At 51.0% G+C, this 16557-nt stretch overlaps 1 protein-coding gene across 1 annotated transcript; it reads left to right on the top strand.

The window, feature by feature from the left end:
• Positions 1-15766: 15766 nt before the first annotated feature.
• On the top strand, positions 15767-16345 carry LOC130262109 (uncharacterized). Its single transcript, XM_056508910.1, has one exon. The coding sequence runs from the start codon at positions 15767-15769 to the stop codon at positions 16343-16345; it is 579 nt and encodes a 192-aa protein (XP_056364885.1).
• Positions 16346-16557: the final 212 nt, after the last annotated feature.

The raw sequence follows: 16557 nt of genomic DNA, 5'->3' as shown, positions 1-16557 counted from the left end.
CTGTTGGACTCAGCTGAGCTCTGGATCAAAATCCACATGTGGGATTCATCCCTGTGTCTCTCTTCAGCCAAAATAAGGAAGGTGCTGTGTGCACTCCTCTGGGTCAGATGGATTCAGGGCTTCAGCACAGGACCCACCCTCTGGAATGTGGGAATTCCATGAGAAGGTCAGCCTCCAGGTGTTAGCAGTGGTCAGGAGGCAGGATAACAAATCCAACTGATAATCACACCCCAGGAGGGCCAATCCAGCTGATATCAACTCCCAGGAGGGCAAATCCAGCTGATAATCAAATTCCAGGATGGCAAATCCAGCTGATATCGCATCCCAGGATGGCAAATCCAGATGATAATCAAATTCCAGGATGGCAAATCTTCCCTGGGTCCCACCTCAGTCACTGCCCCCATGGATGTCACTCAGCACCTGTGTGGAATCACCTGAACCAGTGGAAACTGGAAATCTCCCCCTGTGCCTCTATAACTGGTCTTCATCTGGAAATCTGTGGGGAAAACTCAAAATTCCCTCTTCCAATTCCATTTCCCAGAAAAACTGACACTGGCAGCAGTTGCTGGGCACTGATGTCATTTCTGGTGCTCAGGTGACTTCAAATGGACTTAAATAATTCAAATAAACACCCTGCACACGTTGGACAGGGTGGAGGAAACAAAACTCCTTGTGAACTCACTTTAAGTCTACCAGGAGTAGAAATAATGCAGTTAACTGGCAGGAATTTAGAAATCCTTTCATTTTGGAAGCCCCAGGACACACAGATTGGGAACTATGAGTGTCACCAAGGGTGCTGCACATGGCCTGGGATGCAAACAAGCAGGGAAAGGATTTTCCATGTTGTTTATGGCTCATCCTCACCCAGTGACAGCACATTATTGTACCTTGCATTAAGGATTCATCCCCAAGCTGGTCAGATTGATTCCTCCTCTTTCCATTAATGCACAAACAAAGAAATTATTGCCATTTCTCAGTGCAAAGTGAACCCAGTGCTGCTGAAGCTGTGGCACAAACACGTGCAGCTCTCAGGGAGCCTGGAGCAGGTCACCTGCCAGGTCACAGATTTTCCCTTTTACCTTGTTCATTCAATAACTGCAATTTCTGCCATTTTCCCCCCTGATGTTTGTACATTCCCCAGTGCACTTTGTGGTGTGTGTGATTTTCCACATTAGCATTGAGCCCTCTATTGTCCAAATGACAAGTTCCACTCGAGTAAAAGCCACACCCTGCGTTTTGGGGCAATTTGGGGGAGGTGCTGTTTCAGTCCTGTGCTGAATGGAAGGAACAGCACCTCTGACTCCTTCTGCAGAGGCAGAAATTGCTTTTGAACATGCAGGAGTTGCACAATGAGATGCAGAGATGCAGGACAGTATCCCTCAGCCAAAATTCAGTGACGGATGCAGTGCTGGGGGAGTTACCAAATATCTTTAAATGTGAGTTTGTGTGTGACATGCTGGATTTGGGCAGTTTGATTGAGGCAGGACACAAGGCTCTCTAGAATTTTGGGCACTTGCCTTGTTGGCAGGTTGGAGCAATGCCACCCTTCTTGTCTGTTTGGTTTGCACACTGCCTGGACAGAGCCTGTTGTGTGTCTGCAGGACACAGTGAGCTCCTGGAATTGTGTTCTTTGGGAATTGCTCTGTCACGGATATCAGCAGGTCCTGAACTGCCCAAAAGGCCTTGGGAGAGTTTTGCTTTGATGTTCAGAGTGGGAGTTGAGCCGATGGAAGCCATCCTCATGGAATAATTATCAGAGAGCAGCCTGGAAGGGACATTAAAGCCATCCAATGCCACCTGTGCCGTGGGCAGGGACACCTTCCCCTATCCTGCTGCTCCAAGCCCTGTCCAGCCTGGCCTTGGGCACTTCCAGCCCCTCATTCTCCCATCCCTTCTCAGCAGGGCTGCTCTGCATGTGTCAGAGAAATTCGTGTTTCTCTGTGTGAGCAAAGGCAGGAGCTGCCCACCCTGCTGGGGCACACCTGGGCTCTGCACACTCTAAATCAGATCCAGGATCTGCACACCCTAAATCACACTCAGGGATCTGCACAATCTAAATCACACTCAGGGGTCTGCACACTCTAAATCAGATCCAGGATCTGCACACCCTAAATCACACTCAGGGGTCTGCACAATCTAAATCACACTCAGGGATCTGCACACTCTAAATCACACCCAGGGGTCTGCACACCCTAAATCACACTCAGGGATCTGCACAGTCTAAATCACATCCAGGATCTGCACACCCTAAATCACATCCAGGATCTGCACAATCTAAATCAGATCCAGGGATCTGCACACCTTAAATCACACTCAGGGATCTGCACAGTCTAAATCAGATCCAGGATCTGCACACCCTAAATCACACTCAGGGATCTGCACACTCTAAATCACATCCAGGGATCTGCACACCTTAAATCACACTCAGGGATCTGCACAGTCTAAATCAGATCCAGGGATCTGCACACCCTAAATCACACTCAGGGATCTGCAAAATCTAAATCACACCCAGGGGTCTGCACACCTTAAATCACACTCAGGGATCTGCACACTCTAAATCACATCCAGGGATCTGCACACTCTAAATCAGATCCAGGGATCTGCACAATCTGAATCACACTCAGGGATCTGCACACTCTAAATCACACCCAGGGGTCTGCACACTCTAAATCACATCCAGGGATTTCCACACTCTAAATTACACCCAGGGATCTGCACACCCTAAATCACATCCAGGGATCTGCACCATCTAAATCACATCCAGGGAACTGCACAATCTAAATCAGATCCAGGGATCTGCACACTCTAAATCACACCCAGGGGTCTGCACATTCTAAATCAGATCCAGGGATTTCCACACTCTAAATTACATCCAGGGATCTGCACACTCTGTGTCACACCCAGGGATCTGCACAATCTAAATCACACCCAGAGATCTGCACACTCTAAATCAGATCCAGGGATCTGCACACTCCATATCACACCCGGTGACATTTCCAAAAGATTTGATTGTTTGCACCCCTGAGCATTTAGCCCTATAAATATTTATTAACCTCCCCTCAGCCAGCAGCAGAGGCAGAAATGACCTTCCCTCCAGCTGTGGCTGGGGAAGAGGGGAACCCCTTCCACAGAACAGCTGGAAAGGCTGGAATATCCACACCTGTGACACCTCAGCGACACAGAGGAGCAGCAAAGAGCCAGAGGAGGCAGCGAGGGGCAGGAGCGAGGGGCAGGAACGAGGGGCAGGAACGAGGGGCAGGAATGAGGGGCAGGAATGAGGGGCAGGAACGAGGGGCAGGAATGAGGGGCAGGAACGAGGGGCAGGAATGAGAGGCAGGAATGAAGGGCAGGAATGAAGGGCAGGAACGAGGGGCAGGAATGAAGGGCAGGAATGAAGGGCAGGAATGAGGGGCAGGAACGAGGGGCAGGAATGAGGGGCAGGAATGAAGGGCAGGAATGAAGGGCAGGAATGAGGGGCAGGAATGAAGGGCAGGAACGAGGGGCAGGAACGAGGGGCAGGAATGAAGGGCTGCTGAGTGCAGAACAGCTCTGAGCTCAGTGCCAGCACAACTCTGCCACCTCAGGGCTGCGTGGGCTTGGAATTGCTTTCAGTGCCTCTTCATTAAGGTAGATTGTCTTTGCAGCCTTTGGAGAGCAGGGCAAACTTTGTGTTAGTTGGCTGCTGCTCCTGACTAGTGGCATTGTTTTCATTGGTTTAAGCTGTGTGGTTTTAACACTGAAAATCCTGGTTTTAAACCTCCTGGCTGGGTGCAAGGGATTAATTCCTTTTTGCCTGAAGGAAGCAGTTATGGACAGTAAATGAAATAGTGGTGGTGGGACACAGGCACTGTTGAGGGAGGAGTGGCTCAGGTGCTGTGTAATTCTTTGCTTTAAAAATTCCTGTGTAAATCCAGAGTGTAAAATGCACAGGAAACAATGACGTGGCCACCAGGAGAACTGAGGGGGAATAACTGTGTTTAAACCAGACCTAAGAGGGTCCAAGTGACTCAGTGCATGGGCCAGAGGAAGTGGTGAAATGTTCTTAATTCATGAAGAGAAGAGGGAAGAGAAGGAGAAGCCAGGTGTCTGGAGGGAAAAATTTATTGACTCCTCAGCGTTGCAGCATCCTCCATCTGCTGGGGCCCGAGTGAAGGCACCATCTGTGCCAAGTGACACTCAGAGAAATCTCCTCCTTTGCTTCAGGGCACGGGGATGTGCAGGATGAGATGTGTGGAGGAAACAGGGAGACTCCTCTCAAGATAACTGTTGATTATTTAATGAGCTGGTAAATAACCAGCTACGGGGTAATTGCACTGTGAGCCTCTCTGGGTGCAGTCCCTGTCCCAGGAAAACCTCTCTGTGGGGCACAGGGAATGAAGATCCAACCCCCCCGAGCTGCTGTCTGACAGATCCAGGAGAAGCAGCTGTTTCCAGACCCTCTGGTGAACTGGGGTGACGTTCCAAGGCTCTCTGGTGACACTTGATTCACCTCTCCCTGTGCCCCGGGGCTCCTGAGCGGTGACAGGAACTCCTGGATAACCCCTGGGAGTTTGTGCTGCTTGGCACCACTCCCTTGGACGGTTTTCCTGCTGTTCACAAGATCCTAGAACGCTTTGGGTTGGGAGGGACCTCAAAACCCATCTCATTCCAAGGCAGGGACATCTTCCACTAGACCAGTTCCAAGCCCTGGCCAACATGGTTATTTGAACTTCAGTTGAAGGGGAGGAATTAGAACAGAATCACAAATAAAAACCCCAAACCTGGGAATCTAAAAAGATAAAGGCAGCCCAGAGCTGCTGGAGGTTGCAGAACCATTTTGATGTTCATATGCTAATTGCATCCCAGCTCCTCACAAACTGCAATCACTCCATTGTTTTTGTGCCTGTTTTTGAAAGGATTTCATTGAAGCCTCCTTAATGAGGCAGGCAGGGAGAGGGAAGGAGGTGTGTTAGGGATGGAAATTTCTCCTGAGTGCTCCATGTTAATTCTTCTTTGATTTCATCTTAGCAAACTTGTTCGGTTTAGAGGCAGAAACCTCTGTGAGAGCCAGGGCAGCTCTGGTATCCTGGGAAGGAGCTGGGTTCCTCCTGGGTGCCTGGAGGGACGTGGGTGCTGTCACCCTGTTCCCTCCTGGGATGCAGGGAGGGTGCTGCTGTCCCTGAGAAGAGCTCCCTGGCAAACCCAAGGCCTCTGGGAGATGCTCCTGTGATGGTTTTGAAAGCAAAACCAGTGAGATGCTCCAAGTCAGAATTACAATTTATTAGGAAAAAGGAGAAAAATAAAATACATGCAATAGTACAAAAGAAAAAGCACTGACAGAGTCAGAATCCAAGCTGACACCCTGCTAGTCAGGATGGTGGCAGCAGTGCAGATGAAGTAGTGATCCTGTAGAAAGCTCTGGTAGCTCTTGTCCTCTGGAATCCAGTGGAAAAGGCTGCTCTGGTGTTCCAAATCTCAGTTTTTATCTGGGTAGGAAATGTTTGGCTCCTCCCCTGGCTGGAGCATCTCCCAGTGGGATGATGGAATTTTATCAGTCATGCCCTGGGACTCAGTGGCCATGAACAGGAGATATCTCCTGGAGGGAGGATGGGCTGTGGGAAGATAAAGATGATTGCCCAGCTGGTTTAAAGATGGCCCATGAGCAGAGGATATCTCCATGGAGATCAGGGGCACTGCCCCAGCTAGTTTTTAACACCTGGCCCAGCAACAGGAGATATCTCCCATGGAGATAAGGGGCACTGCCCCACCTGGTTTGACAGATGGTGACAGAATACAAACTTTTGGGCACATCTTTACATTGTAACCTAGGACAGCTCCACAAATCCATGAGGCTGGAAAAGACCTTTAAGATCTCCAAGTCTGACCCTCAGCCCAGCACCACCCTGTTCACCATAAGCCACGTCCCCAGTGCCACATCCCCACATTTTCTGAACTTTTCCAAGGATGGTGACTCCACCACTGCCCCGGGCAGCCCATTCCATTCTTTTTAATCATTTCAGTGACAAACTGTGTCCCTAATACGTGATCTGAACCTCCTGTGGCACAACTTGAGGCACGTCACTGCTGGGTGATGCAGCTTTGCACGTCCTCAGCACAGGCTCCTGTTTTTTTGGTACAATTGGGATGTGCTGGAGCTCTGTGGAGCCCAGAGAGCTGCAGGAGCTGTGGTGACCCTGTGAGTGCTGGGAGGAGCCCTCTGAGCTGGTAATTACAATGTCCGCAGGCTCTTTCTCAGTCCTTTGCAAATGGTAACCCTGTGGGCAGCAGCAGCAGCACAAAAAGCCTTTTATTTTCCCTTCTAAATGTGCTGCTGCAATTAATTTTTTTATTTTTTTTTTTTATAGATGAGAGAAGAAGGCAATGAGGCTGTTGCCAGGGAAGGGTGCTCGTCATGGAGGTGACTTTTATTTCGTGTCTGGTTTGCGTTTATTTATTTCTCTTTTTCCCAGTAAAGGACACAATTCCAGTGAACTGTGGGATGCAGGAGTGGGGCTTGGTAAAGATGGTTCAGCTGAAATAGGAGCAGCCCTAAATCTTCAGCAGGGGCCTGATGAGAACCCCAACACTTCCCAAATTGCAGCGGAGCTCCAACAGCTCTCCCTGTTCTCCATCATTTTGAACACGAGCTGATAAAATTGAAAGGACAAGTCTGTATTTCTTGCCCACTCAGCAGTAAAATGTATAAAACATTTGGAATCTCATAAGATTTCCAGACCAAAATGTTTTCAGAGTAAGTAGATGCAGTTTCTGAAACGAGCTTGCCTGGAGGGTGAATTTAAATCAGAAACCTTTTTTTCCCCTCAGTTTTAGCACATGCATCCTGGGAAATGATGCCACGGCATCTCTGGGAGCTTGAGAATTTTAGGACCAGGATGAGCTACAGGATGATGTCACCTGACAGGGAGTGTCACCCTGAGCAGGGACTGCAGCAGCCCCTCCAGCCCATCTGCCCCTCCCAGGGGGGATCCAGAGCCTCCAGGTGGGGATGGGGCAGCCTGGTCCCCTGCTGAGCTGTTTCCAGTGGTTCTTCACTCCCCACTCCATCCCCAGGCCTTCAGTTTTCTCTTGGGAATGAGTGTAGTGCTCCCTGCTGTGTAATGGGCAGGTATCAAAGTGACAAGAAGTCCAGGGGAAATTCTTATATCGAGATGATAAATTCAGTGGCAACTCCTGGCTCAGAGTGACAGCCAGTGGTGCATCTCATCTTTTGCCCTGTTGGAAATTAAAAAAAAAAAAAACCAACACCTTGAAATATCCTGTTTTTCCAGTACAAAGACAATGCTTTGGAGGATGACAAATCCCATCCCACTCAACCAAGTCAGAGCCTTTACATTCATTAGCTCAGTGCTTGTTTCCCTCCTTTTGATGCACCTGGTTCCCACCTCCACTCCTGCTCATGCTCTGTGATTTCCTCTGTTGAACCACTTTTTTTTTTTATTTTTTTTTTTTTCTGGAGGCATCAAAGACAGGCACTGTTTTGTTTAAGAAACATAAACTTTTAATTTGATGGCATTATGATCAGCTGAAGACAGGTCCCTTTTGTTCGTGTTGCTTTGCTTAGACACGTGCCAAGAGAAATTGAAATGTAAAAATAGCTGTCCTTGTGTAAACAATTATATTCAATAAGGCTGGGATGGAATTTTGTTCGAGGGAATAGGAGAGGGTGAGGGCTGAAGGACTCTGAAGTGACTTGTGTCCTGGCTTTGTGGATTTGTCATTTGGCTCTGAGTCAACAGCAGGAGGAGGAATTTGTCACTGCTCCACGGGTGTTGGTGCTGACGCTCTGTGTCTGCCCAGTGCAGACCTTGAAGGTCACTGATGGCACCTCAGAGCCTGTCTGGGCACACCCCAGAGCCAGCAGGGCTCTGCAAACTCTGCCTTCACTGAGGGGCAGGGGCAGCAGCTCTCGCTTTTATCCATCCTGGCAGAACCGTGCTGGGTGGCACTGGCAGGACAGAGCCGTGCTGGGTGGCACTGGCAGGACACAGCCATGCTGGGTGGCACAGGTGGCACTGGCAGGTCAGAGCTGTGCTGGGTGTCACTGGCAGGACACAGCTGTGCTGGGTGGCACTGGTGGCACTGGCAGGACAGAGCTATGCTGGGTGGCACTGGTGGCACTGGCAGGACACAGCCATGCTGGGTGGCACTGGCAGGACAGAGCTGTGCTGGGTGGCACTGGCAGGACACAGCTGTGCTGGGTGGCACTGGTGGCACTGGCAGGACACAGCCGTGCTGGGTGGCACTGGCAGGTCAGAGCTGTGCTGGGTGGCACTGGCAGGACAGAACCGTGCTGGGTGGCACTGGCAGGACACAGCCATGCTGGGTGGCACTGGCAGGACACAGCTGTGCTGGGTGGCACTGGTGGCACTTGGGGTGCTGTGGGACTCCTCCCAGCCTGTTCTCCTCCAGGATTGAGACTCTCCTGCCCCGTGGGCAGGGATTGCTGCTGGGAGCCTGCAGGAGGCACAGCAGGAGCTGATCTCAGCTCTGACACCCAGGGGAGGGGGTCTGGAGCCACCTGGGAGGGAGCAGAGGGACACAGAGCTCAGGGGGAGCCAGGTCCTGGCTGGGGTTTTAGGGGTTTTTAGGATCAGTGGTGTCCTGTGACATAAATTAAAGCTCATTCCTTACAGTGCTGATGCTTGTCAGCATCATGGAATCATGGAATGGTTTGGACTGGGAGGGAAGTTAAAGATCTTGTCCCTCCCCTGCCATGGCAGGGACACTTCCCCTGTCCCAGGCTGCTCCCAGCCCCAATGTCCAGCCTGGCTTTGGACATTTCCAGGGATCCAGGAGCAGCCACAGCTGCTCTGGGCACCCTGTGCCTCCCCACCCTCCCAATTCCTCCCCAGTATCCCACCCAAATCTCCCCTTTTCCTGTTTGGAGCCATTCCCTGTGTCCTGTCCCTCCATCCCTTGCCCAAAGTCTCTCTCCATCTTCCCTGTGAGCTCCTTTGGGTCCTGGAAGGTCACAGTGAGGTCACCTCTGCTCTCTTCTCCAGGCTGAGCCCTCCCAGCTCTCCCATCCTTTCCATTCCCAGAGTTTACCCAACTAAACCAACAGCAGGGACTGGGAGAAGCTTGGGAGCAGCACAGGCACTTCCAAACGGATCAATTGGAATTGATTCCTGCAGAAGAGTGGCAAATAAACCCCCACATTTCCTGGGCTCTCAGCACCAAGCTCGTTGTGGTGGCATGTAAAATATTTATACCACACTACTAAGCTGCAACTTACATTATCCATAAATGAGTTCAACAAAACCTTTTCAGAAAGCATTTTATTCCTGAGCAGGGAAGTGCTTGGCGCTCTCCAGAGTTCTGGGCTTTGATTCTACACCCCCTCCCTTATTTCATCTGTTCAGGAACAACTTGCATTTCAGGGAATGGTGTTTAAATTTTTTATTTCTTCTCTGTTTGGGAAGCTGTGTCATTTTGTCAGGTTGGGGTGGGTTTTTTTTGTTGTTTTCTCTACGTTTCTTCAGTCTGGTAAATGTATCTTTTTAAAAAAGAGGAAAGCTAATATTCCATTTGAGCTCTTGAATTGGGGAATCAGCTTTGAATTTCCAGCTTCTCTGCCCTGGACTCCTGGGTTTCCTTGGGCAGATTTAGCAGCTTATTGAAACTCAGCTGAACTTAATTATCAGCAGATGTGAACACCTTTCAGAGTTCTGTTAAATTACACTCCCTGTGCCTCCTGCAGATGAAAACTGCTGTTAACTTGGTTTTGCAGTTGGAGGAACCACGAGGCTGGAGGGACACCTGTGTGAGGATGTGGAAGGATCCTCCTGAGGGATTCCTGTGCTGGGTTTTTTGGGGTGGATTTATTAAATTTAAGGGATGAAGGATCATTGATTCCAACCCCAGCCCTGCACAGACATCCCCAAATCCCACCCTGAGAATGGTGTTAACACTCCTGGCAGAATGTTCCCATTCCCTGGGGAGCCTGGGCAGTGCCCAGCACATTCTGGGGGAAGAACCTTGCCCTAAATCCAACCTAAATCCCCTCTGGCTCAGCTGCAGCCCTGCCCTGGGTCCTGTCCCTGTCACAGGGAGCTGAGATCAGAGCTCCAGCCCCTGCTGAGTCTCCCCTTGATGCCTGGAGGAGCTGGAACAGAGGCTAGACAGAGTGAGGGGGAATAAAATGGAATTTATTGAGGGGCCTCCAAAGGCCACACCCTGGCAGTTGTGACCCTGCCCTGATGGCTCCAAATGGAATCAAAAGAGAGATTGGTCAGGAGATCTCACATTTTTATAGGTTTTAGTCTATTTGCATACAACTGTCCAATTAATAACCTCAAATTGTGAGGTTTCATCCTTTTATGCTTATTTTATGTTTGAAGAGATTGTCCTTGAGTCCCCAGCTGGAATAAAAATGTTTTCTCTTCACCACCCTGTGAAAATACCCTGGTAACCCTTGATATAAAACTGCACACCCAAGCAGAACAGAAAAACTTTAGTTCTGTGTGAGCCAGAGGAGCTGAGCAGTGACCAAGAGTCGTGTCCAGCCTCACCAGAGCCTGGCTTAGGCTTGGCCAGGAGTGGGGTAAACTGTGATTTTTGGGAAGATTAGGGGAAATGAGACAGAAATCAGGACGTGGTTTTTCCAGGAAATTGCGGGAACAGCTTTGCTTTGAGGGATTCTCAAAAATTCCCCCATCCTCTGTGGTTTTATTGAAAATTTAAGTGAAAAATTTCTCCCTGCACATTTTCAGGGACAAAGTGGTGACAGAAATTCCACCCCTGTTCTTTAAGGCTGCTCTTGCTTCCAGGAAAAGTCTTGGGGGGTTTTTTGCTGTTGTTGCCTGTGTGGATCCATTCCATGATGATTTTTTGCCTTTTTTTAATATATCCCTTAACAGTGTCTGGCCCTAAATTTTAAGATAGGGCATCACCTGCCCTGAGCCATTCTTTTCTGAGTGACTGGGTTCTGAGGAGCCCTTTGAAAATGGAACAGCACAGGGAGCTGATTCACCAGTGCAATTTCTCTCCTTTCCCTGAAAGAATTTACCTTCATCAAATTGGGTTGCACATAAAATGGGCCTTTTCCTCCCCAAAACATCCTTCTGGTGAGAGGCTGCTGCTGCACAGAGGAATGTGCTGCTTTCATGACTTTAATAATTAAAAATGCACTTTAAAAAAATCCTTCTGCACACTCTATAGGAAAGGTCTGGTGCATTTATTGTAGCCTCTCATGGATCTTTATGGTTTTATGGGCACTTTAGAGCAGAAATAAAGATCTTTTTTATATTCCAAAAGCAGATGTCTTCTGAACTGCCATCCTGTTCTGCACAGCCCCAGCGTTTTCCTCTTTAAGATGTTGCATCTGGAGCCAAGATTTTACCTTTCCCTGTTTTTTTAGAGCAGGGGGAATCTCACTCAGCTGGCCCCATGTCCTGTTGTCACTGTCACTTGCTGGGGGATTCTGCCCTGCACAGCCTGAGTGTGACAAGGGTGGCTCTGCCCCCCTGCCCCAAACATTCAGACCTTGAAATTCTCATTTATTTATTTATTGCCTTTCCAAACTTGAGGTACATAAAAACATCTATGGGAATCTTTCACGTGGAGATGGACTCAAAGCCTCAAGTTGAATCCTTCAGGGGTGTCCATCCTCATCTTCCTCCTCACACCCAGCATCACATGGACATTGCTGAGGAGTTTTTGAGGTCCAGCTCAGCAGCAGAATAAATTCTAGTGCAGTTATGAGGATGTGGTGAGCATCCCTTTGTAGTTATCCCATTTTCCATCTATAAAAGGAGGATAATCCTGACCTGTCCCCAAAGGGCAGCTCCTAATGAAGCTCCTGGGTCCTGCAGAGGATCCAGGTCAGCGTGGGTTTGTGTCTGGAGTGATCCTGGCACTGCAGGGAGAGGAGGGAACTCTGAGCACAGGCCCCAGCTTTGTCTTTGCCTGCAGGATTCAAAGGAGGAGAAAATCCAAGGAGTTAAAAGAGGAGTTCTGTTCAGCAGAATGATGGCTCTGGGCTCCTCTGGAAACGTTGGTTGGTCCTCTCAGCACCCCTGGGTGGGGAGGGATTGTGCTGAGGCCGTGGTAGGTGCTGCAGTTTGGCAAAATATTCTTAGGAAATAAAAAAGCCACGAGATCTAGGCTCCAGCTGCTGGCCAGGAGCTGCAGCTTCTCCCCTGCTCCCAGCTGGGTCCTGAGGCTGAGAAAAGCTCAGCTGGGACTGCCTTGGGCAAAGAGAGGACAGAGAGGATCTGGCTGGTTGAATTCCTGGGCTGGAGCAAGACTTGGAGGTTTTGTAAAGCTGGTGCCACTCACAGAGGTGCAAGAAGAGACCTTCTGCTGGGTATTTGTTCTCTCTTGCCTCAAATTGCACTTAGTGCTTGGTTTAATATTTGCTCATCTATTCCAAGCCCGCGGTGAGTGGTGTGTGCCACTGCTGCCTTTCTGCCAGGGGAGAAAGTTCATTTCCTTGCCTTCCCTCAGGGTCTGACAGCGAGGGAACTTTGGATAGTGAGAGAACCTGGGGTTTATTTCACCTGAGAGGAATTGCAGAGTGATAAGGCACAGCCTGAGCTGAGCTGAAGCCCCAAGTGGAGGCTGAGCTGTTCTATCTGCCCTGGCTGCAGGACAGGCTGTGCTAATTACCAGCCATCTCCACAAAGAAATCCCTTCACTGCTGAAAAGTCCAGGCTGGCTGGAATATTTCTGAGAGACATCAAGTGGTTGTCTTGGGTTGCAATATAGGATGTGACCAGAAATGTGGATTTTATCACCAGGTGGGGCAGTGACCCTGATCTCCATGGAGATATCCTCTGCTCATGGGCCATCTTTAAACCAGCTGGGCAATCATCTTTATCTTCCCACAGCCCATCCTCCCTCCAGGAGATATCTCCTGTTAATGGCCACTGAGTCCCAGGGCATGACTGATAAAATTCCATCATCCCACTGGGAGATGCTCCAGCCAGGGGAGGAGCCAAACATTTCCTACCCAGATAAAAACTGAGATTTTGGACACCAAGGAACCTTCTTCCCACTGGATTCCAGAGGAAAACCAGACCTTTGCACATCATCCCTGGAGCTTCAGAGGAAACTGCACCTTCTCCAGGAGCACTGCTCCAGCTGAACCACATCTGCCCCTGCAGGAGGATGCAGCCACCATTGAATGGGACTGTGCCAACACCCTGACTGATTGACGGGTGTCAGCTTGGATTCTGACTCTGGCAGGGGTTGGGATTGTTCTGTGTAATACTGCATTTCTATTTTAATTTTCCTGGTAAAGAACTGTTATTCCTAATTCCCATATCTTTGCCTGAGAGCTCCTTAATTTCCAAATGATAATAAATTAGAGGGAGGGGGTTTACATTCTCCATTTCAAAGAGAAGTTCCTGCCTTTATTGGCAGACACCTGTCCTTCAAACCAGGACAGTGGTGAAAGCAGCTCATCATTCCTGTGGTCCTGCCTGGTTCAGGATCTCCCTTTTAGGGGCTGCACCCATCAGGGGTGACCCCAGCTGTTGGAGAAGATGAAACTGAGGAATCTTGCAAATATGAATGCTCAGATTCTGGGAATTGTTGGGGAAGGTAGAACAGGAAAGCCCTAGTTACTGAATTACCATAAACACAATAGGATGGCTCACCGAAGCTAATCCACTCTTAATTAAACAATGCTTTTGGCCAGAGGGCAAGGCCAAAAGACACAAAAGACTGACCCGAACCCAAAGATTAGATCTTAGAGTTTAGAATGTCACATGCTATGCTAATGTAACATTTCCTATAGGCTGTATGTAAATGCTATAGAATTAGTATTTTGTATTAGATTGGTTCTTAGGGATTAGAATATTCATGATGGAAGTGGATTTGTTGTGTTACAAACGGGAAGTCATCCTCTCCTCTCTCCTCCTCTCTTCTCGTCTCTCTTTCTCTTCCTATCTTTACTCCTTGCTCTTCTCCCTCTCCCTTTACCCCAATACCCTTTTATCCCATTACTCTTCTCCTCTTCTTCCTCTCTTTTCTTTTTTCTTTTCCTCTTTTCTTCCCCTCTTTACCCTCCTTCTTCTCTCTTTCTCTCCCCCTTTTTATCTCTTTAATCTGCACGTGGCTGTGCCGGGCAGCTCCTTGCAGACTCCCTTATAATAAACTGCAACTGTAGCTTTTAGCATTTACAGAGCATCTGAGTCTTGTTCCTCGCGTCCACCCTGATACAAAGAGTCCTGGAGTCCCCCGCAGAGTGGCGCCCAACGTCATTTAAAGAACCAGCTCACCCGTTTTTGGTTGCGGGACGTTTTTTCCTGGACGGTAATTATTAAATCTACTTTTACCTACTTTCCTCGCTTGCCGTGAGCACAGCTTTGCGTTGGTTCAGCAACGTATTGGGCTGGAGCTCTTAAAATATTCTTACTGTCGAGAAAGCCGTGGAGTAAGGGGAGCCAAGCTTTGCACGGACTTTCTGACAGCCCTCGAGCACACAGTTACTGCCGGTCAGTGCTGTCTGGAGCTCTCTGAGGGAACCGCCGCGGCACTCCCCACCGTGGCATCGAGTACAGCCACACGCTGCGTGGCGGTGTGTGAGTTGTAACTCAGTGGAGGGAGGTCCTGAGTCCGCTACGCCGTTGCACAGCGACGCATACAGCGGTGCTCAGAGAGGGGACCGGAAATACAGTGTCTTCCACCCAGAAAGGACGCCTGGCCAGCGCTTTCGTGGGACCCCGGAAATTTCACACTGTATCAGCGGCAAACCGAGGTTAGTAGTTAAAAGTTAATATAAAAGTTAGTAGTTAAAAGTTAATATAAAAGTTAATAATGGGACAGACTTATTCCGCTCAAGAGAGAGACCTGTATAAGCAGTTGAAACATTTATTAAGTTCTCATCACCATGACCTGCCTAAGCACGAGTTAAAAAATCTTTTGGAGTGGACTTTACTTAATTTTCCTCATGCAGACCGTTCCGTAGTTTTTACCGCAGATTTTTGGGAGAAAGTAGGGGTTAAACTTTTTAACCGCATTTCCCGCCGAGATATGGCTGTAGCAGAACTAGTCCCGGCATGTCGCGCGTTGCTTGAGTTGTTTGTGGACAAGTCCTCAGCAGCCACCTCCCCTCATGCCCCCGTGGTTCCCCCCTCCGTTTCTACAACCCCGATTCCCGCGGCACCGGTTCCCCTGCTCCCCCGAGTCCCGGCCGCAGCGCCTCCAACCCACGTGGTCCCAGGACTCGCTCCCCCGGTCCATCCATCTTCCCCGGACCCCGCAGCCTCTCCCGCTGCTCCCGCCGCCCCGGCGGGCACCATCCCCCACGCCCCCGGGGCCCCTCCCCCCGCGGTTTCCGTAACCCCGGGCCCCGCAGCGCCAGTCTCCCTGCTTCCCCAATCTCCTGCCGCCACGCTTCCGACCCACGTGGCTCCTGCCCCTCCTCCCCTTCCCTCCGCTCCCGTATCCCCAAACTCCGTCCCCGTAAATCCACCCGCCGCGTCCGCACCCAATCTTGCTAATCTCCCTCCCGTCCCGGTAACTACGACCGTTCCTGTCTCTCATGCTTCCTCAGTAACCCCAAATCCCGCCCCTCCTCTCGCAATCTGCACTTTCCCCACCCCCGGTCCTGGCCCGTCCCCGTCCCTTACCCCCGCTCTCCCCGCCCCCGCGCCCGTCACTGCTGTGGCCCCGCCCGTTGGCTCCGCCCCTGCACGCCCACCCGCCAACGTCATCGCCTCCGCCCCGCCCCTCGCTGATGGCGTCACGCCGACCCCGCCCCCCTCCCTTCGCTCCCGCGAGTCCCTCAGCCCCTCCCCCGATACCCGGCGCCGCCGCCATGACGCCCGTGGCTGCGGCTCCCTTCGTTCCCACCCCGTTGCAGACACACCAGTCCGCTAAATCCATAGTGCCTGCAGTTACGGCATCGGTGCAGTCCAGCGTCCTGACGGACCGGGCTGCGCCGCTCGGCTCCACACCGGCGCTGCCGGCAGCAGCACAAATGCTCCCCGTTCCCAACCCGGGAGCCGCCTGGTGCGGAGTGAGCCCGCCGTCGGAGCTGGCCCGCGCCGATGCACCGCTGCCTGCGCGCAGCTCCACGGATGCGCGGAGCACAACGTCGGCGCCGGCCGCGGTCCCGAAGTGCCGACACGTGCCTGTCGGTCCCACGCCAGCGCTGCAGGCTCCGGCCAGCCCAGTCCTCGGGCAGGCGGTGGGGGACGCTCAGCCTGGAGCTCCCCCACCTCCTGTGCCGCCTCGAGCCACTGCGTTCCTGCCTCAGTTCTGTCCGGTGACCATCGCAGCTCACCCCCTGAACTCCCGGTGCTCGGCAGCGCCCCACCCCCAGTCGGCAGCGTTCACCGAAAAGCCGTCAGCAAGCAGCCCGCCACAGTCACAGACGCCATGCCTGTCCACATAACACTGGACACGAACACCGTCCATGCGCAGACCTCGCCAGCGCCTCCTGCATCTGCGCTGTCCCTGTCTCTCCTATGTCCCAAAGCGTCCCTTCAGCAGTACCCCTCCGCAGCCCGCTGTCCAGTACTCTGTATGCCTACCGCACCAAAGCCAGATCCACCGCCGGACTTATCCAGTTCAGCCCTGTTATCACAACCTGGCACACATATTATG

This window comes from Oenanthe melanoleuca, chromosome 23 (genome assembly GCF_029582105.1).
Source record: "Oenanthe melanoleuca isolate GR-GAL-2019-014 chromosome 23, OMel1.0, whole genome shotgun sequence".
Classification (NCBI taxonomy): Eukaryota; Metazoa; Chordata; class Aves; order Passeriformes; family Muscicapidae; genus Oenanthe; species Oenanthe melanoleuca.
The sequence above is the reverse complement of the archived record's forward strand: the minus strand, read 5'-3'. Positions and strand labels throughout refer to the sequence as shown.

Excerpts from the sequence above, each read along its gene's own strand:
- LOC130262109 (XM_056508910.1), top strand. The coding sequence starts at position 15,767 with ATGACGCCCGTGGCTGCGGCTCCCTTCGTTCCCACCCCGTTGCAGACA.